Genomic DNA, 20586 nt, shown 5'->3' on the forward strand with positions numbered 1-20586 from the left:
AGATAGTAACATAAATCCAAAGTGAAATGGATTAAACTCAGTCTGTTTGAAAATAGCAACAACAGAGTATCAGATGAAATAAAAAGCAAAGAAGTCTGAGGGCTGAGCAAGGTGGCTCATGCCTGTGATCCCAGCTCTTCGGGAAGCCAAGTTGAGACAATCACTTGAGAAAAGGAATTTGAGACCAGCCTGGGCAAAACAGCAAGACATCATATCTATAACAACAACAAAAAAACAAAAGAAGTAGTGTAGACTGGGCACAGCGGTGTACCCCTGTAGTTCCAGTTACTTGGAGGCTGAGACAAGAGTCAGAGAGCAAGTCCAGCCTGGGCAACATAGCAAGACCCTGTCTTTACAAAAAAAATTAGCCAGATCTGGTGGCATGTGCCTATGGTCCTAGCTACTCGGGGGCCTGAGGTAGAAGGATCATTTGAGCGCAGGTCAAGGGTGCAGTCAGCTGTGATCGTGCCACAGCATTCTAGTCTGGGCAGCAGAGCAAGCGGGGGAAAAAAGCTGTCTAGAGTGTGGAGAGACCTCATCTTCCCCACACAGGTGGTTTAAACTTTTTCATAAAATAGAGGTAAGGTCTCAGCATATTGCCCAGGCTCCAACCCCTGGACTCAAACAACCCTCTGGCCTCAGTCTCCCAAAGTGCTGGGATTATAAGTGTGAGCCACCACAGCCAGTCGAGAATTGTCTTTTTTTTTTTTTTTTTTGAGATGGAGTTTTGCTCTTATTAGCCAGGCTAGAGTGCAGTGATCACCACAACCTTCGCCTCCTGGGTTCAAGCAATTCTCCTGCTTCAGCCTCCCGAGTAGCTGGGACTACAGGCACACGCCACCATGCCCAGCTAATTTTTGTATTTTTAGTAGAGACAGGGTTTCACCATGTTGACCAGGATGGTCTCGATCTCTTGACCTTGTGATTCAGCCTCCCAAAGTACTGGGATTATAGGTGTGAGCCACCACGCCTGGCCTGAGAATTGTCTTTCTAGACGTTACTTCATACCTTAGTATAGATAGGTACAACAAGACACTGAATTTCCCCCTGCCTACCCTGCCTCAAAACATAGTGGGGCTCCCTCCTGAGGGAGCAGGTGAAGGGCAGAGCAGCTGGTGGATCTGAAGGGACCCTTCATCCCAGCTCCGCTGCCGCGCCCCCTCCCTGTGCTTCAGGGCCCAGCTTCCCCCTCTAAGGCTGTTCTTTGTTTTTTTTCCTTTTCTTTATTATTATTATTATTATTTATTTTGTTTCTTTGAGCTATCTCCTACAGGAAGAGGCTGTTAGGGTGCAACCTCAATCCTCATGCAGTGAAGGCTGAGTTTGTTTTTCTAGGACTTCATTGAAAGCCAAAGTGACACTCTTGGTTTGAAGAAGTATGTTAGCTCTTGCCTTTTGGGTTTCTGGTTACAAACTCTAGGCAGCATTGGAGGTACCAGAGCTGAGATTTCAGCTGGACATAAGGCTGATGTTCTGCAGGAAGGCAGGGGCTGCCTGAGGGGTTGGTACTGGGGAGTGGAAAGGCCTTGAGTCCCTAGGGTAGTGCTGAAGAGTCCATGCCAGAGGCTGATGCCAGGGTGTTGCAATTCGGGTAACTTGAGTTAACCAAGCTTGGGTATTGAAGCAGCCCATTCTCAGACAGGTCAAGGACAGGCCTTGCTGCATTTGAGTTGTCAGGGAGGGAAGGGCTTTCGGTCTCTTCAAGATAATTGGCCACCCCGCAACCCCGCCAGCTTCTTCTGCCAGGTTCAGGTGCTGCCTCCCCTAGGAGACAGGGAGTGTTCTGGGTTACTAGGCTGGCAGGGATCTGGGGCACAGGGAATCTTAATGGTTGTATCCCAGTTAGTAGAAGAGTGCTTTGGGAAGGCAGTGGGGTCTTGTGGAAGGAGCTTTAGGCTTGAAGTCATCAGACCTGGCATGGTATTAAAGCATCTTCACTTCTGCCTGGCTGACCTTGTTCAGCTGGTCCTGGGACTTCTGCGCATACTAAATGAGAGGCTATCCCTGAAAACACTCAGAGGTTCATAAAGCATCAGGCCATTGGAGCAGTAGGCTGTGGCTTGATGCCTTTAGAATGAGCTTTGGGACATGTCCTCAGGCTGTGTGGAAGTGGGTAGCGAGAGGCTCTATCTGAGTGTTGGGTTAGGCTTCTGTCCCTCTCCCCTCCCTCCCAGAGGCAAGCGGCACCCATCCCCCCAGCCTCAGGGCCTTATTTTGACGTTTCTTTTTTCTGCCTGCCAGGAAGGTTGTGTTCAGCTGTGCTGGTCTGAAGCCGTGCTATTCTGTGCTCCATTAGGTTAATTCGATGATGGCTGTCTCCTGGGATCTGACCGAGAATGGCTCTAAAGCTGCTACAGCCTCCAAAGCGGTCCCTGCTGTTCTCCTTTTGGGGCACTCTCCTCCTCAGTCCATTGCTTTTGGGTTTTTTTATGTTTATCTGTGAGCTGGTGAGTGTCTCCTTTGAGGTTCCTTGTACCGGAAGGTGGAAGTAGCTCAAGGTTGCATCTCCTGATGGTGGAAGGCAGGGTCTTCAGGGCCCTTGCTGCCCTGACATGGGTCATTCAGGGGACATATATTGATAAATGGTCTCCTCAAATTTGCTATATTTGTGACCACACCTCTTAGAAGACCATAGTGTTGGCTGGGCACAGTGGCTTACACTGGTAGTCCCAGGATTTTGGGAGGCCAAGGCAGGTGGATTACTTGGGGTTAGGAGTTCAAGATCAGCCTGACCAACATGGTGAAACCCCGTCTCTACTGAAAATACAAAAATTAGCCGGGTATGGTGGCGAGGCCCTGTAGTCCCAGCTACTTGGGACCCAGGAGGTGGAGGTTGCAGTGATCCGAGGTCGCGCCACTGAACTCTAGCGTGGGCAACAGAGTAAGACTGTTAAAAAAGAAAATAGACCATAGTGTTGCTTTGCTACCTTCTAAATTTCCCTAGTCACTCCCTTTCTCTCTTAGAAGACTATTTCACATCTGTTCTCTCTGTAAATCTCCAACCCCAACAATAAAGAGACCCTCACTGTCTGTGCCACTTGCTCTGCTTTGCCACCTGTCCCATAAGTAGCCCTTCCAGGACAACACTCAATCCCATCATCCTCTCTTGCTGCTCCCAGCCCTTGTTCCTCTGTTCACCTCTTTTTCCTGCATCATAAATTTCTTCTTCTCTAGTAAATCATTCCTATCAGTATACATACATTCTGGACCATCTTCCAGCCAAACCCCATTCCACATTCTACTCTCTTCCATCCCATTTTCTTTTCTTTTTTTTTTTCAAGACAGAGTCTCACTCTGTCACCCAGGCTGGAGTACAGTGGCTCAATCTTGGCTCACTGCAACCTCCACCTCCCAGGTTCAAACCATTCTCCTGCTTCAGCCTCCCAGGTAGCTGGGATTACAGGTGCATGTCACCACGCTCAGCTAATTTTTGTATTTTTAGTAGAGATGGGGTTTTGCCATGTTGGCCAGGATGGTCTCAAATCCCTGACCTCAGGTGATCCGCCTGCCTCAGCCTTCCAAAGTGCTGGAATTACAGGTGTGAGCCACTGCGCCCAGCACCGCCCCCCTTTTCTTTTTGAAATAGTCTCACTCTGTCACTCAGGCTGGAGTACAATGGCATGATGTCAGCTTACTGCAACCTCCGTCTCCCGGTTCAAGCAATTCTCCTGCCTCAGCCTCCCAAGTAGTTGGGACTACAGGCTCCCACCACCATCCTTGGCTAATTTTTGTTATTTTTAGTAGAAAAGTGGTTTTGCCATGTTGGCCAGGCTGGTCTTGGACTCCTGACCCCAGGTCATCTGCTCACCTTGGCCTGCCAGAGTGCTGGGATTACAGGCATGAGCCACCCCACCCAGCCCCATTCCCTCTTTTTGTTTTAACCTCCTTTATTAAGCTGTGGTTCACACACCATGCAGTTCATCTATTTGAAGCATACAAGTCAGTAGCTTTTAGTCTATTCACCACAAATGATTTTAGAACATCACCCTCAGAAGGAAACTCTAACCTACTGGCAGTCATTCCCCATTCTCCCCTGGCAACCAGTAGTCTACTGTCTGTCTCTATGGATTTGCCTATTCTGCACATTTTACATAAATCATCCGGCATGGGGCCTTTTGTGCCTGGCTCCTTTCACTTAAATGGGGTTTTCAGGTTCATCCATGCTGTAGCAAGTATCAGAACTTCGTTCCTTTTTATGTCTGAATAATACTCCCTTGTATGGATATACCACATTTTGTTTATTGATGTATTGGTTGATGGAACTTTGAGTTCCATCAGGAAGTGGTATCTGATTGTGGTTTTGATTTGCATTTCCCTGCTGACATTGGCGCTTTTAAGAATAATGCTGATATAAATCATTTGTGTACAACATTTTTTATTTATTTATTTATTTTTGAGGCGGAGTCTCACTCCTGCCGGGCTGGAGTGCGGTGGTACTATCTCGGCTCACTGCAGCCTCTGCCTCCTGGGTTCAAGTGATTCTCCTGCCTCAGCCTCCTGAGTAGCTGGGACTACAGACTCATGCCACCATGCCCAGGTAATTTTTGTTATTTTTAATAGAGATGTGGTTTCATTATGTTGATCAGGATGGTCTCAATCTCTTGACATCATGATCTGCCTACCTTGGCCTCCCAAAGTTCTGGTATTATAGGGGTGAGCCATCGTGCCCAGCCATGGGTACAGGTTTTTATGTGTATCTAAGTTTTCATTTCTCTTGGGTACATACCTAGGAGTAGAATCGCTGAGTCATATATTTTGGTGATTGGACATTTACTCTTTTGAGGAACGGCCAGACTGTTTCCCAAAGTGACTGCATCATTTCACATTCCCACCAGCAAAGTCTGAGGGTCCTAATGTCTCACATCCTCACTGACACTGGTTATTATCTGTCTTGTTGATTATAGTCACCCTGATGGGCAGGAAATGGCATTTGATTGTGGTTTTGATTTGCATTTCCCTGTTGATTAATGACGTTGAGCATCTTTTCCTGTGCTTGTTGGCTTTTGCAGCCTCACGATACCCCTGGATCAGTCATTATGAAGGTCACCACCGCCCTCCTTCCAGTGGTCAATTCTCAGTTCTCACCTTACTTTTTCACAACACTTGACACTGTTGATTCCTCCTTCATTCTGGAACCTTTCTTCTCCTGGCTTCCCAGATACAGGGCTGTTTCTCCCCCTGCCTCGTTTCCTGTTTCTTTCCAGGCCTCTGTTTTGGACAGCAGAGTGCCCCAGGCTCTGTCATGAGGCATCTACTCTTGTCTGTGGCAGGCCCTCCCTAGATTTGTTCTGGTCCTATACTTTTAAGAACAATCTGTACTCTGATGACTCTCAAATACATCCCTCTTATTGTGACCTCACCCATGAGCTTCAGACAGGTGTGTCCAACTGTCTTTCCATCTGCATGTGGATGTCTAAAAGACTTGAGTTGGGTCTCATTCTGTCGCCCATGCTGGAGTGCCCTGGCATGATCACAGCTCACTGCAACCTTGAACTCAAGTGATCCTTCCGTCTCAGCCCCCTGAGTAGCTAGTTCTACAGGCACATGCCACCATGCCCAGCTAATGTTTTTACATTTTTGTAGAGATGAGGTCTTACTGTATTGTCCAGGCTGGTCTCAAACTCCTGACCTCAAGTGATCCTCCCACCTTGGCCTCCCAAAATGTTGGGATTACAGGCATGAGCCACCACACCCGGCCTAAAAGATATGTTTTTTGTTTGTTTGTTTGTTTGTTTTTTAGAGATGGGGTCTCGCTATGTTGCCTAGGCTAGAGTGCAGTGGCTATTCACAGGCACGATTCCACTACTGATCAGCACGGGAGTTTTGACCTGCTCCGTTTCCAACCTGGTCGGGTTCACCCCTCCTTAGGCAACCTTGTGGTCCCCCGCTCCCAGGAGGTCACCATATTGATGCTGAACTTAGTGCAGACACCCAATCGGCATAGAGCACTACAGCCTAGAACTCCTGGGCTCAAGCAATCCTCCCACCTCAGCCTCCCTAGTAGGTGGGACTACAGGCACGTGCCACTGCGCCCAGCACCCAGCCTAAAGATATCTTAAGTTTAACCAGAACTTTTGTTTTTTTCCCACCCAAACCCATAGTTGTTTTTTTTTTTTTTCTGTATAGTGAATGGCACCCCCGTGCACCAGGTTGCTCAGGCTGCAGGCTCTGTGTTTCCTTGATTCCTCTCCTTCTCTTCCCACCTGCTTCCCCTCCCCATGGGCCCCCTCCTTGTACCCTCCAACCCTACTAGTTAAGCCTTTCAGAGTACATACAACCATTTCTCCACCACCTGGGATATTGCAGCAGTTCCTTTCTGGTCTCCCAAATAAATAAATTTTATTTATGTATTTATTATATTTTACTTATTTATATAAGTAAAAATAAAACAAAACATGTTTTAACCTAAGAGAATTTTAGATTTTACTATGAAATGCATCACAGACTCAAAGTAGTATATATTATACGTGTGCTCTTTAAAGAATAAATATTGTTCAGATGAGAATATCTTCTGGCAAAAAAATAAAGAAAATTATAAATTTAAAAAGAAAGAATAAACATTGTGAATTGCAACACATTAAAACAACAATAAAAAATATAAAGAGTAAACATAAAAAATACACCATGGCTGGGCATGGTGGCTCACGCCTGTAATCCCAGCATTTCCGGAGGCCAAGGTGGGTGGATCACCTGAGGGCAGGAGTTCAAAACCAGCCTGGCCAACATAGTGAAACCCATCTCTACTAAAAATACAAAAAATTAACTGGACATGGTGGCATGTGCCTATAATCCCAGCCACTCAGGAGGCTGAGACAGGAGAATTGCTTGAACTGGAAGGTGGAGGAGACTGCAGTGAGCCAAGATCACACCATTGTACTCCAGCCTGAGCGACAGAGCAAGCCTCCATCTCAAAAGAAAAAAAACTTCTGTACCCACCACCTGGATTATGAGGTACCCAGTACTCCAGCTCTCCTTATTTCATCTACCTTTCTTCCCCTTCCAGAGGAATTCCCTGAATTTTATGTTGTTTCCTTGATTTTCTCTATTACTGTCTTTTAGAGAGACGTAGACAATGTCTTACATATTTTTTAGCTTTTCATGGATTCATGCTGTGATCATTTATCCATGACCACTCTTTCAACTTGACATAATAGTTTTTTGGCCATATTCATCTTTGTTCATGTCTAAAACTGGAGTTTATTCATTTTACTGTATGGTACAAATGCACCACAATTTATTGATCCTATAGTGATGGACATTTGAATTGTTTGTAGTTTTCAGCTATTACACAGTGCTGTTATAAACATTCCTGTACAGGTCCTGGTGCACAGGTTCCTACATACCTAGTAGTAAAAACAGTAGCGTTTACTAGACACCCACCAGAATGCCTAAAATTAAAAAGATTGAAAATATCAAGGACATGAAACAAATGGAACTCTGGAACTCATATTTCACAGGTGGGAATGCCTAATGCTCCAACCACTTTGGAGGCTGATAATTTCTGGTAAATTAAACACCCTCCTGCCCTATGACCCAGCAGTTCCACTCCCAGGTATTTATTTCCAAGAGAAGTGGGAGTATGTGCCCACGAAAAGACTGGCAAAGAAGTTCATGCAGCTTTTTTCCTAACACTCAAATGTTCGAACGTGGGAAAAGAACAAGCAACTGACACACAGCAGACAAAGCGGATCCCCAGGGCACACCCAAGTGCATCTGTCCTGGGTGATTCTGTGAAGCTTAAGGGCAGGCACATCTGACCTTTGGTGACGGAAGTCAGAAAAGTGAAGGGGCCTTGGGTATGGACTGGCAGGGAGCAAAAAGAACTTTCTGGGGTGATGGGAATGCTATTTTTTTATTTAGAGACAGGATCTCACTCTGTCACCCAGGCTGGAGTGCAGTGGTATCATCACAGCTCAGTGCAGCCTTAACCTCTCCAGGCTCAGGTGATCTTCCTACCTCAGCTTCCGAAGTAACTGGGACTAGAGGCACACACCACCATGCCTGGCTAATTTTTTTTTTTTTTTTTTTTTTTTTTTTAGTCAGAGTCTCGATGTCTTGCCCAGACAGGAGTGCAGTGGTGCAATCTCAGCTCACTGCAACCTCCGCCTCCAGGGTTCTCCTTGCCTCAGCCCCCTGAGCAACTGGGAGTATAGGCATGTGCCACCACACCTGCCTTATTTTTGTATTTTTAGTAGAGATGGGGTTTCATCGTGTTGGCTAGGCTGGTCTTAAACTCCTGACCTCAAGTGATTTGCCCGCCTTAGTCTCCCAGAGTACTAGGATTACAGGTGTGAGCCACTTGTGCCCAGCCCCCTCCGAGTTTGTTTGTTTGTTTTGAGACAGAGTTTTGCTCTTGTTGCTCAGGCTGGAGTGCAATGGCATGATCTCGGCTCACTGCAACCTCCGCCTCCCAGGTTCAAGTAATTCTCCTGCCTTAGGCTCCCGAGTAGCTGGGATTACAGGTGTCCGCCAGCACACTCAGCTGATTTTTTGTATTTTTAGTAAAGATGGGGTTTCACCATGTTGGTCAGGCTGGTCTCAAACTTCTGACCTCAGGTGATCCTCCCACTTTGGCCTCCCAAAGTGCTGGGATTACAGGCATGAGCTATGGTGCCTGGCCTTCTCTGAGCTTTTTATATGGAGGTGTGCATGGATTGTGAATGATCTGAGTAGCTGTGAAGGGGAGCTGCTGAGGGGCACAGGTGGAAATGAACTGTGAGAGGGTCAGCGCCTGGTGATTTTTGGGATCTTTAGTGCATGTCTGGGGACCTCTAATTTTTTTTTTTTTTAGCTCCTCCTCATCGCTCTATTTGCCTTCACCACCACAAGCTGAGCAGCTTAAGTTCACAGTAACACCTGGACCTGGGGTTCCCAAAGCAGGGGCCTTTGCCAGATGCTCTACTTCTCTGCTCTTTCCAGCCATGTTGTCAAAACCAGGGATTTTCCTCTCCTCACAGGCAGTGCGGTTACCTCAGATGCCTCCTGCATTGATCCAGAACCCCAGGAGTTAATGACTTTCCTGATGGAGTTGCTTCCTTTGGAAGCCTCTTGTGCCAGCTCTGTGCAGCCCCTGGCTTCAGTGGCCACTGGGGGGCTGCCTAGCCAGGATGTCTCGCTCCCATCAGCTGCAAAATCACTGCCTTCCAGGGCCACCTGCATGGTGACTGGCTCTCCTCAGGTCACAGGAAGCTGGGAGCGGGACCCTGGAAGAACTCAAGTTCTTTCTTTAGATGTTGGGCATACATTGGCAAAGAGAGAATGGAAAGAGACAATGACCTGGCTTCCCATCTACAGACAGTTCAGCCAAGGCCATGCCTAGAGTGGGATCTGCTAAATGGGTACAGCAGAACATTGGAAGAAGCATATTTAAGCCAGTGCTGCTGGGATCTCCATGGAGTAAAGCCAGGAGCACTAGTGAGGCCCGTGGGTGGGGCTTCACTCTTGATCCTGAGAAGCCAACTCCATGTCCCCTTCCCTCTCACCTCTGTGCCCTGGCCCATCCCAAAGCCACCTCCATTCACAAGGTCGTGACCTTAGATAAGTTCCTCTACTTTTGTGAACATCATTTTCCCACCCAGAATAATGTCCTTTTTGTAATATGCTTGTTCCATTCCCTGCTGGCTTTGTGGCCACAAATGGAGGGGCAGCTGGTTTCTTAAGCACAGAGCCTGAGAGACCTTGTCTGCAGCTGCTGGAAACAGCCAGGAGACCCCAAAAGGGGGCTAGAGACTTCAACAAGGACAGGGAGCAGGGCTGCTCTGTGAGGCCCAGGGGCTAGGTCAGCAGTGTGGCTAGGCAGATTTGGAGGGGGGTTGGGAGAGGTGAGGCAGCCAGGTTTGTAGGATTCCCAAGGCACGGAGCCAGCGCTCAGGGGCTCCCTTCTCAGCGTTCCTCTGACCCACTTTGGCTCCCTTGCACCTGGCATGGATCTGAGCTCCTTTCCTTATGGCTGAGACCCCAATTGCCCTACAAGTGGCCTCTTCTCCCTGTTCTTGCCTGCTTGGGCAGCATGGGGCCTCAGCCTGTCAGTGCTGCTAGGGACCCTGGCATTCACTTTGTTATAATGTTCAGATGGAGGTAGGCAACTGCCCAGAGGGCTGTCGGGGGCAGGATCAAGCCCAGCAACCGCACCTCCTGACACAGACAGGTTCTCCCCAGCACCAGAGCTGGCAGGACTGTTCATGGTTCACTGAGTGGACCCAGCAATGCTTCATTGATAATCCACAGACAAGAGAAGTGGGGCAGTCACAGAGACTGGCCAGCCCTCCCTTCTTACTGGGAGAAACCTCTGCAGGCACTGACAGGCTCCAGAGAGTGCTGTTGGGGGCAGTCAATCCATACTCCCCTGGGATCTTCTCTGGGCCATTTTCCCTGACGTTTTGCCTGAAATTAACTGCACATAGCTGGACTAGGAACTTTCTAAACCTGATCCATCCAGCATGTGGCTTAGGGAAAATCACTTTACTCCTTGTTTACCTTCTGGCTAAGAAGTGAAAACTCTGGGCTAATCTAGTCCTCCAGGCCCTGGAGTCCCACAGAGTGATGCTGTCTGTGCAGTTAGAGAGCAGAGCCCCCTTGGTCATGTCCACCATCTGATTATGTGGGCGTCTCCTCTCCTGCTAGCTTTGTCCCCTCTGGGACTTGGGGTGGAGCTGGGACAGAGCCCGGTATCCCTGCTATTCATCCACACATTATTTCCCCTCTCTGTCATTCTAGGGTCGTGCTGCGGCAGCCTGGCGCCTCACAAGTGAAGGGAAACCTGCCAGGGGATTACTACGAGCTAACAGCAGGACAGGCTGGCCCCGGGGGAGTGGGGATGGGCAGTGCTGCTGCCGAACCCTGGCCAGAGGTACCAGGAAGGAGGCCTGGGCCCTGGCGGGGAGCTCGACACATGCTCGCCTGACCCAGAAGATATTGGACACAGTGCCCTGCCCAGTGCCAGAGGACCCCACAGCCACAGTAGGAGCTTTGCAACCCTTACGTGACTGTAGCTTGGACTGTGGCCACCAGGAGAAGGGACCAGCACCTCAGATGGACAGGAACTCCGACGAGAAGGATCTCAGTCTATAGTGGAGTTTTCCAACGCTCACAGCACTTCCTGTTTTTCTCCTCTCAGGGTTGGGGTCTAGCTCCCCTCCTCCAGCAGAGGTGTTGGGCCAAGAGGATCAGCCAAGGTGGGACAACCCTTGCATGGAACCCAGGTCCCCTGAAGTCCATGTGCTCTCCATTGAGACTGGAGTTCTAGGGCTTCCCTGCTGCCAGGGACGAGGGGCCGCCTCAGTGTCTGCTCATGAGCCACGAAGTCCCCAACTGCTCCAGACTGGATTATTTCAAGCCACCAAAGAGGGGGACCCCTAGAGCTGGCAGCCAGCAATCCCAAGGGACTAAAGGGCTGCGATGGACTGACCTCCCCCTCGCCAGAGTGGCGGAAGAGGCAGAGCCTCTGTGGCCCAGCTAGTGACGGAGAGACCCGATGAAGCTCTAAGCAGGGGCCCGCCTGACTCAGGGACAGGACAGCAACTCCTGCCAACGTGCGTTCTCCCCACGTTGAGGGAGGGCGTAGCAAGGGCCCTGCCACTGTCCCCTGCTGCAGCAGCTGCCCCTATGCCCTTTGCATGTGGTGCCACAACAGTCAGGCTACGCCGTGGCTGGCCCCTCAGTGGGCTGGGAAAGGAGTGGCCACGGTGACCGCCGTGTGACTGCCAGCACCATGAAGTGCTCCCTGCGGGTGTGGTTCCTCTCTGTGGCCTTCCTGCTGGTGTTCATCATGTCCCTGCTCTTCACCTACTCACATCACAGCATGGCCACACTGCCCTACCTGGACTCGGCGGCCCTGGGCGGGACGCACCGGGTGAAGCTGGTGCCTGGCTATGCCGGCCTGCAGCGCCTCAGTAAGGAGGGTCTCTCGGGCAAGAGCTGTGCCTGTCGCCGCTGCATGGGCAACGCCGGTGCCTCCGACTGGTTTGACAGCCACTTCGATGGCAACATTTCCCCCGTCTGGACCCGAGAGAACATGGATCTTCCACCTGATGTCCAGAGGTGGTGGATGGTAAGAGTCACTGCCCATCTCTGGGGGTCTGTCCCCAGTTTTAGAGCCACTCAGGGCCCCCTCTTGGATTTCTGGCCCCCAGAGCCTTGACAAAGTGTAATGCCCTTTTGACCAGAGCCATTAATAGGATCACAGATTACTGAAGGGCAAAGAGTGCTGACCTGATGAAAGGAGCTAGTATTTTCCAGTGCTTGTAAGGAGCTGAGCATAGGCCAGAAGTGCCTCCTGGACCAGGCAGGCAGCATGGATGCAGGGAGCAGGTGGGAGCAGGGAGCACGGCCATGGGGGGCCTGCCCCGGAAGTAGGAAGCAGCCGCCCCTCAGCCCCAGCAGTTGTTACTGCATGAAGTTGGATCTGGGTTTTCTTTTAAGAAAACCCAGGAATCCCAATTTTTAAAACTAAAATATTCTAATTTATAAACATTGGCTCAAAATAATTGTTTTTTGAGACAGATTCTCATTCTGTCATCCAGGCTGGAGTTCAGTGGTGCAGTGATCGCTCACTGCAACCTCCACCTCAGGTTCAAGCAATTCTCCTACCTCAGCCTCCTGAGTAGCTGGAATTACAGGCATGCGCTACCACACCCAGCTAATTTTTTTGCATTTTTAGTAGAGACAGGGTTTCACCATGTTGGCCAGGCTGGTCTCAAATTCCTGACCTCAGATGATCCGCCTGCATCACCCTCCCAAAGTGCTGGGATTACAGGTGTGAGCTACCATGCCCAGCCAAAATAATTGTAAATACCATGAGAGCAGAGTCCCTTGCTTGGTTCTTTACAACTGCTGGAAGACTTTTTACTGAGCTAGGATAAGAAAGCCTTGTAGGGAAGACTTAATCTATTTTATGAAATAAAGTGTTGCCTGATTATAGAGTTAAAAAAAAAAAAGTAAGTAAAAGAGACCCTCAGGGGATAAGGGAGGTGAAGGGGCGGGGCTGCAGGGGTCCTCCCTGTCCTTCCAGTCATCACTTTTCCACTACTTTTAATTCCTTCTACCTCATGCCAAGCCTCTGCAGTGTCGCTCCACAGGGTCTGCAGGCTGTCTGGTTGCTGCACATGTCAAGATGGAGCTGTGTCAGCACTGAGCCCCCACAGGCTCCCAAGCCATGAGGGATGAGCTCAGGTGATCAGGCTTATCAGAACGATGCCACAGAACCTGCCTTTTGGCCCAGACTGTCAGAGTGCCCGAGGACCAGGGTCTGCAGAGCTGGGGCCACTAGGAGCCCTGTGGGCTCTTAATGTGACAGCTTTTTTTGAGACAAGTTCTCCCTGTCTCTGCAGTGGCACAATCTTGGCTCACTGCATCCTTGACGCCCCAGGCTCAAGCGATCTCACCTGAGCTTCAGAGTAGCTGGGACTACAAGTGCAGGCAACCACGCCTGGCTAATTTTTGTATAGGAATTCTTGTCTCAGAGCCAAACTCCCTCTACAGATCAATCTTCCATCCCTGAGCAGGCCCTGCTCAGCCACAAACCCTTCAAGTTATGGCTCCACCCACAGAACGTTTTATTTTATTTTTATGTATGCGTGTGTGGTTTTGTTTTTGTTTTTGTTTTTGAGATGGAGTCTCACTCTGTCGCCAGGCTGGAGTGCAGGGCATGATCTTGGCCCACTGCCAATCTCCGCCTCCCGGGTTCAAGTGATTCTCCTCCTTCAGGCGATTACTGGGATTACAGGCGTCTACTACCACGCCCAGTTAATTTTTTTATTTTTAGTAGAGACAGGATTTCACCATGTTGGCCAGGCTGGTCTCAAACTCCTGACCTCAAGTGATCCACCTGCCTTGGCCTCCATAAGTGCTGGGATTACAGGCATGAGCCACTGCACCCAGCCTATTTTTATGTTTTTAGATACAGGGTCTTGCTCTATCATCCCTGCTGGTGTGGGGTGGTATAATATTAGTTCAGTGTAGCCTCTCAAAACACTAGGATTGTAGGTATGAGCCACCATGACTGGCCCACAGAACATTTTCTTTTTTTTGAGACAGTGTTGTTCTGTCACCCAGGCTGGAGTGCAGTGGCGTGATCTTGGCTCACTGCAACCTCCACCTCCTAGGTTCAAGCAATTCTCCTGTCTCAGCCTCCATTTTTTTTTTTTTTCTGAGACAGAGGTTTGCTCTTTTGCTCAGACTGGAATACAAAGGTGCGATCTTGGCTCACTGCAACCTCCATCTCCTGGTTCAGGTGATTCTCATGCCTCAGCCTCCTGAGTAGCTGGGATTACAAGCACGTGCTACCACGCCTGGCTAATTTTTGTGTTTTTAGTAGAGATTGGGTTTTGCTGTGTTGGCCAGGCTGGTTTTGAACCTGTGGCCTCAAGTGATCCACCCGCCTCAGCCTCCCAAAGTGCTGGGGTTACAGGCGTGAGCCACCTTGCCTGGCCACAGAACATTTATTTTTTTTTGAGATGGAATCTCACTCTGGTCGCCCAGGCTGTAGTGCAGTGGCTTGATCTTAGCTCACTGCAACCTCCACCTCCTGAGTTGAAGTGACTCTCCTGCTTAAGCCTCCCAAGTAGCTAGGATTACAGGTGCCCACCACCACGAGCAGCTATTTTTTGTATTTTTACTAGAGACAAAGTTTCACCATGTTGGCCAGGCTGGTCTCAAACTCCTGATCTCAGGTGATCCACCTGTCTCAGCCTTCCAAAGTGCTGGGATTACAGGCATGAGCCACCGCGCATGGCCCCCACAGAGCATTTTAATTAACATTACCAATTGGTGGCCCATGGGCCAAGTGCAGCTCATTCAGTGTTTTTAAAATATGTGCATTACTTACCAACATTTAGAAATCAGGATTTCAACTGGGCACAGTGAGTGGCTCATGCCTGTAATCCCAGCACTTTGGGAGGCCAAGATGGTTGGATCACTTGAGGTCAAGAGTTTGAGACCAGCTTGACCAACATGGAGAAAACCTGTATCTATTAAAAATACAAAATGAGCCATGCATTATGGTGCATGCCTGTAATCCCAGCTACTTGGAGGCTGAGGCTGTAGAATTGCTTGAACCTGGGAGGCAGAGGTTGCGGTGAGCCAAGATCCCACCATTGCACTCAAGCCTGGGCAACAAAAGCAAAACTCTGTCTCGAAAATAAATAAATACATAAACACATAAATAAATAAATAAAATCACACTTTGGGAAGCTGATGCACGCAGATCATGAGGTCAGGAGTTTGAGACCAGCCTGGCCAACATAGTGAAACTCCATCTCTACTAAAAATACAAAAAATTTGCTGGGCATGGTGGCAGGTGCCTTTAATCCCAGCTACTTGGGAGGTTGAGGCAGAATGGCTTGAATCTGGGAGGCGGAGTTTGCAGTGAGCTGAGATTGTGCCACTGTACTCCAGCCTGGGCAACAGTGTGAGATCTGTCTCAAAAAAAAAAATCAGGATTTTATTTTTCTTATTTCATGAAATCATCATTTTCAGTGTCTCTTGAAAAATGAGAAAATTTGGCCCTTTTGGGCTGATGATCCCATGTGGCAGCAGTTGGCTTAAGTTGCCCCTCTTTGCCGGGGCTCAGATCTGTTGGCTGTGGACCTCACCTGCCACATCACTCCTGTGCGGCACCTGCTGGCCTGTAAGTGGTTGGCACTGCCTTGTTTCATGGTCTTTGACCATCAGCTGGTTGGTATAGATTTCACTGGTAGGAGCAGACACCAGTTTTATTTCACCCGTTCTGGCTCTGAAAGAATTTATCAGCCTCTCTGCCCTGCCCTGGGAACTCAGGGAGTTGGCTGGATTGTCCCCTGGAGGTAGCTTCTGTAACTGCAGTCCTCAGCCTGAGGTGCCTGGGATGCCCCCTGTAGGCTGACTGGGAAGGAGCCTGTGAAGGAGGCTGCTCTCCTCTGTGGCCTAGGCCTGCAGGTCCCCAGAAAATGTGTGGAGGGCACCTTGACCCCTGAGCCCCCTCCAGTGCCTCAGAGCCGCCCTTGACTAGTAGGGCACCCAATCTCTGGACATTGAGACTCACAACTGGGGACTTTGCTGTCATGGAGAGAGGGAGGGACCCTCACTGACCAGAGGAAAGAATCCCTGTTCCCTGGCAAAGCCCTGGATAAAGAGGCTTGTGCCCAGACACTGGAGAATGAAGACAGAGGAGGGGAGGCCAGGGCTCCTCCCTACTGACATGCCTCTCCCCTTCCTCCTTTCCCGTCTTCCCCTCCCTTCCACAGATGCTGCAGCCTCAGTTCAAGTCACACAATACCAACGAGGTGCTGGAGAAGCTGTTCCAGATAGTACCCGGCGAGAACCCCTACCGCTTCCGGGACCCCCACCAGTGCTGGCGATGTGCTGTGGTGGGGAACTCAGGCAACCTGCGGGGCTCTGGCTACGGGCAGGACATAGACGGGCACAACTTCATCATGAGGTGAGACGCTGCAGAGCCCGAGGGTGGGCCCACCACAGGCCTCTGGGAGGGCGACTGCCTCCTCCGCCTTGTCTGGCAGGGTGCACGCTGCCAGCTACCAGGGTGCTGTGGGGCCCTGCCTCCCAGAGCCTTCCGTGGCAGGCTTGCAGCTCTCTCCTTTGCCCTTTTGGGGTGGATAGGGAGGCAGAATCCCCAATCTAAGTTTTGCTGGAGGCCTGCACTTTGTTTCCAAGGCTCTGAATTCCTTTGGAAAGAGCTGACATTAGACTCCTGGCTGACGTTCAGTGAAAAATCCCACGAGAGGGATTTTTTTTATAGGGTGGCTCACGCCTGTAATTCCAGCACTTTGAGAGGCTGAGGTGGGAGGAGTGCTTAAACCCAGGAGTTTGAGGCTACAGTGAGCTATGATTACACAAGCGCACTCCAGCCTGGGCAACAGACTGAGACCCTGTCTTAAAAACCAAAATTCCCATCAGAAACCAGCCCTATCCTCCTCATCTTATCAGTAGCTGGCCAAGGAATGAAGGCCCCAAGCACAGCTAGCATCCTGCTTCATAGCAACAGGGATTCTCTCTGGCAGACGCAAGGAAGACAGATGTTCTGGGCACTGAAAGGAGCTGTTTGGTATTTGCTCTGGGGCTCATTCATTCCCAACACCTCTATGCCCAGCCATGAGGAAGGGAGAAGGGTTGGGAGGAGCTTCAGTCCTGACCGAGACTCTGTAGTGAAGGCCTGGGTGTGAACAGGGAATAGAGGGCAGGCTTGTGACCTGAACGTAGGCTGCTCGCTCTGCTCCAGAGCCTGTGTTTTCTGACATCCCCCCTTGACTTGGCTGGGGAGAAGAAATGCCACAGTGGGGATCCTTCTACCCAACTCCTTGGTAGAGGAGGAGCCTGAAGAACAGGGCTCCTGCCAATGCCCAGTTTTCACGCATCTTTTAGGATGAGCATTGCAGGAAGACCAGGTTTCCCAGGAGGCGGAAGGGAGGGCTTTGTCTTGTTCCTGTCTCCATAGCAACACGAAGGCAGCAATATATCTTGGAGGCATTCAGCATTCCATGTAAGACCTTCCTCGCGTTGGGAAATTGTGCACGTGGGAGGGTGAGCAGAATAGACCACACCCTGTCCAGGACTCTGAGCAACCTAAGGGTGTCCGTATCCCCCAACTGCTGATACCCCAATGGGAGGGAAATGGGATGGGAGCTGGTCTTAGAGGAGCCACTCCCTTCCCCAGAGACCATGACCAGGTTGGGGATTGAGGCATCTGTCACTTCAGTGCAGCCCTGGGCACTCGGAAAGCCCAGAACAGTGCTCTCAGGTGCCTGAAGCACCTGCATCAAGTTTGAGCTTTCACTGGGCAGGCACCTCAGTGATGGTCAGGAAGCTCCTAGGTGGAAGCCCGGATTCAGGCCCTAAAGGACTGGCTCTAAGTCACCTTGCCAGTACTATCAGAATGAAATTTATAAGGCTGGGCACGGTGCCTTATACCTGTAATCCCAGCACTTTGGGAGGCCGAGGCAGGTGGATCATCTGAGGTCAGGAGTTTGAGACTGGACTGGTCAACATGGTGAAACCCTGTCTTTACAAAAAATACAAAAATTAGGTGTGCATGGTGGTATGTGCTAGTAATCCCAGCTACTTGGGAGGCTGAGGCAGGAGAATCGCTTGAACCCAGGAGGTAGAGGTTGTAGTGAGCTGAGATCACACCATTGCACTTCAGCCTGGGCAACAAGAGAGAAACTCCATCTGGAGGAAAGAAGGAGAGAGAGAGAAAGAAAGAGGGGAGGGGAGGGGGAGAGTGAGAGAGAGAGAGAAGAAGGAGGAGGGGGAGGGGAGGGAGAGAGAGAGAGAGGGGGAGAGAGAGAGGGAGAGGGGAGAAATTTATAGATGCTTCCTCACAGACCCCAGAATCACTTTCTGGAAGGGGTGACCCAGGTAGTAATTGGCTGTCTGCTGAGGAGAGGAAAGAAGCAATTTATAGATGCTTCCTCACAGGGCCAGGTGAGGAATGGGGGGTGTATAGAGTGGACCCCAGAATCACTTTCTGGAAGGGGTGACCCAGGTAGTAATTGGCTGTCTTCTGGTGTGTATAATGAACCAGATGGCAGTGGATAAGCTGGGCTTGCTGATGTGAGCCTGCAGTCCTGGATACGTGAGAGGCTAAGGCAGGAGGATAATTTGAGCCAAGAGTTTGAAACTGTGGTGAGCTATGATGGCCCCACTGTACTCCAGCCTGGGCAACAGAGCAAGACCCCATTTCAAAAACAAAAACAACAGATGGCGGTGGGGGTGACTTCAATTGTAGGCATATCCAGGTTTGGAACCAGTGTTTCTGGAAACAAGACCAACAAAAGACTCACTGGAGGGCTGAGCTGAATTACAGCAAGATGATGGCCTAACCCACCTGTGCCCTGCCCGCCTCACCACCCCTTCCTCCTCCTATTTGTCCTCTGAGCCCCTGTGGACCACTCCAAGTCCAGTTGAGCTGGTCCTGCCTTAGTTGGCCAGCAGATCCATCCACAACTCCAAGAACAGTGCCTGCTAGACAGTAGGCGCACTACAGATACATGCAGGAGTGAAGAGGACTAGGCAGCCAATATGAGGTCCTAGCCAGAGAGCACACACCCTGCTTGCGCCCCTGTCCCTGAGTACTTCTTTGGCTGCTAGAGGCAGCCAAGGACAGATAGATTTCTAGAATGCTGTGTCCCTGAGTCCCAGAGATGCAGCTCATCCTCACCATCCTGCTCTGGCCCCTTTCCAGGGTGTGGCTTCTCCAGGATGAATCAGAGCCTTGAAACAAAACCTTGTCCCCCTTACAGTGCCATGTTCCTTCCCTTTCCCGTGGAGGCTGTGAAACATTTTTTGGGACCTCTTGCTCCTTTAATTCCCAGATGTTTGGAAGCTGGTGTTCCCCTAGACACAGGGGAAGCGAGGGAGGAGGGGCAGGCTCTGTAGCATGGCCACTCACGTGCAGAAGGCAGGGTAAGCCTGGCTAACAGGTCCCATGGGGACTTCATGATAGCTCAGGCTGCCAAGTCAGTGGAGAAGGTGGATGGTGGGTCTTGAGAAGCCAGCTGGGGCCAGCTGTAGCCCGGTGCACTGCAGGATCTCTTAGCCTCACCATCTCTGATGAGATGAAGTTCATCACTTAGGTCTTCTCAAGTATATATCTTGGCCGGGCATGGTGGCTCATGCCTATAATCCCAGCATTTTGGGAGGTTGAGGCGAGATGATTGATTGAGCCCAGGAGTTTGAAACCAGCTTGGGCAATATGACAAAACCCCATCTCTAGTTTTTTAAAAAAGAGGAAGAGTACATCTTGATCCTAGCTCCTGCCCCGCCCAGATCCCAGCCAGCCTGAGTGTCACCAGCCCAGTTCCTCCACCTCCTGCTTACCCCTGCAGTACCCTTGGCAGCTGAGACATACTTCTGGCTCTGGCATCCCCTGTTAAGGCTTCCTCTCCAATTGCTCTGTTCCTCACAGGTCCCAGAGTGCTTGGCCGTAGGCAGATCCAGACTGTGTCAGTGTAACCCTAGGACACCAGTGCCTGCGTGGGAGTTTAGCAGCCCACGAGCTGTTAGGAATTATTCATGGGTGGGAAAAATACTTCTCAGCTCTTCTGGGATATAGGATCTCTGAACCCTAAAGACCAGGCTCAAAGGGGCAGTTCACTGAAAAACATGAATTTGGGAGAGGGAGGCAGAAACTAGATCCTTGTTCTGGAGACAGAACATGTTAGTTTCTCTGGAGGGAATTCTGGACATCTGTTTGAAGCCAGCTAGAACAGAAGTGGTTAAGGCCCAGATATTCTCTAGGCTTTGAGGGCTCCCACCCCAAAGCACCCTCCAGACCCTCAAGGGAAGGGAAAATGAGAGGTAGGAGACACAACCGTGGGACCAGTGGGGCGAAGGGATCCTGGACAGCACAGCCCATGGTCCTCCCCAGTCCTGTCCCTGATGAGGACAGCGTGGGAGCCCGTGCAACACAGCAAGTCCTCACCCAGCCCAGCTAGCTGGTGCCAGCCACTGTAAGGACAGGGAATGTTTGTGCTGGTTTTACAGAACTGGCATAAAAAGTCGGGAGAGCCACCTAGAGACTGCACTCCCTTCCTCCCCAGGTCCTTGTGCTCCTAGTGGAGGGCCAGGTTACAGTCACCCTGTCTTGGTAGTTAT

The 20586-nt window shown here is 50.3% G+C and overlaps 1 protein-coding gene across 5 annotated transcripts in view; it reads left to right on the top strand.

Moving 5' to 3' along the window:
- Positions 1-20586, top strand: part of ST3GAL2 (ST3 beta-galactoside alpha-2,3-sialyltransferase 2) — a 56956-nt gene that overhangs the window by 26761 nt on the left and 9609 nt on the right. For 2 of the 5 annotated variants that reach the window (XM_035282210.3, XM_078357734.1), the window contains exons 2-4: positions 4399-4537; positions 10717-12049; positions 16221-16414. In XM_035282210.3, the coding sequence (XP_035138101.1) occupies positions 11711-12049; positions 16221-16414 (533 nt within the window). In that variant the 5' untranslated portion in view covers positions 4399-4537; positions 10717-11710. Of the gene's footprint in view, positions 1-2296; positions 2448-4398; positions 4538-10716; positions 12050-16220; positions 16415-20586 lie in introns of all 5 variants that reach the window. The other 3 variants (XM_035282209.3, XM_035282213.3, XM_054248708.2) reach the window with 2 other exon arrangements.

The sequence above is a fragment of the Callithrix jacchus genome, chromosome 20 (assembly GCF_049354715.1).
Source record: "Callithrix jacchus isolate 240 chromosome 20, calJac240_pri, whole genome shotgun sequence".
Classification (NCBI taxonomy): Eukaryota; Metazoa; Chordata; class Mammalia; order Primates; family Cebidae; genus Callithrix; species Callithrix jacchus.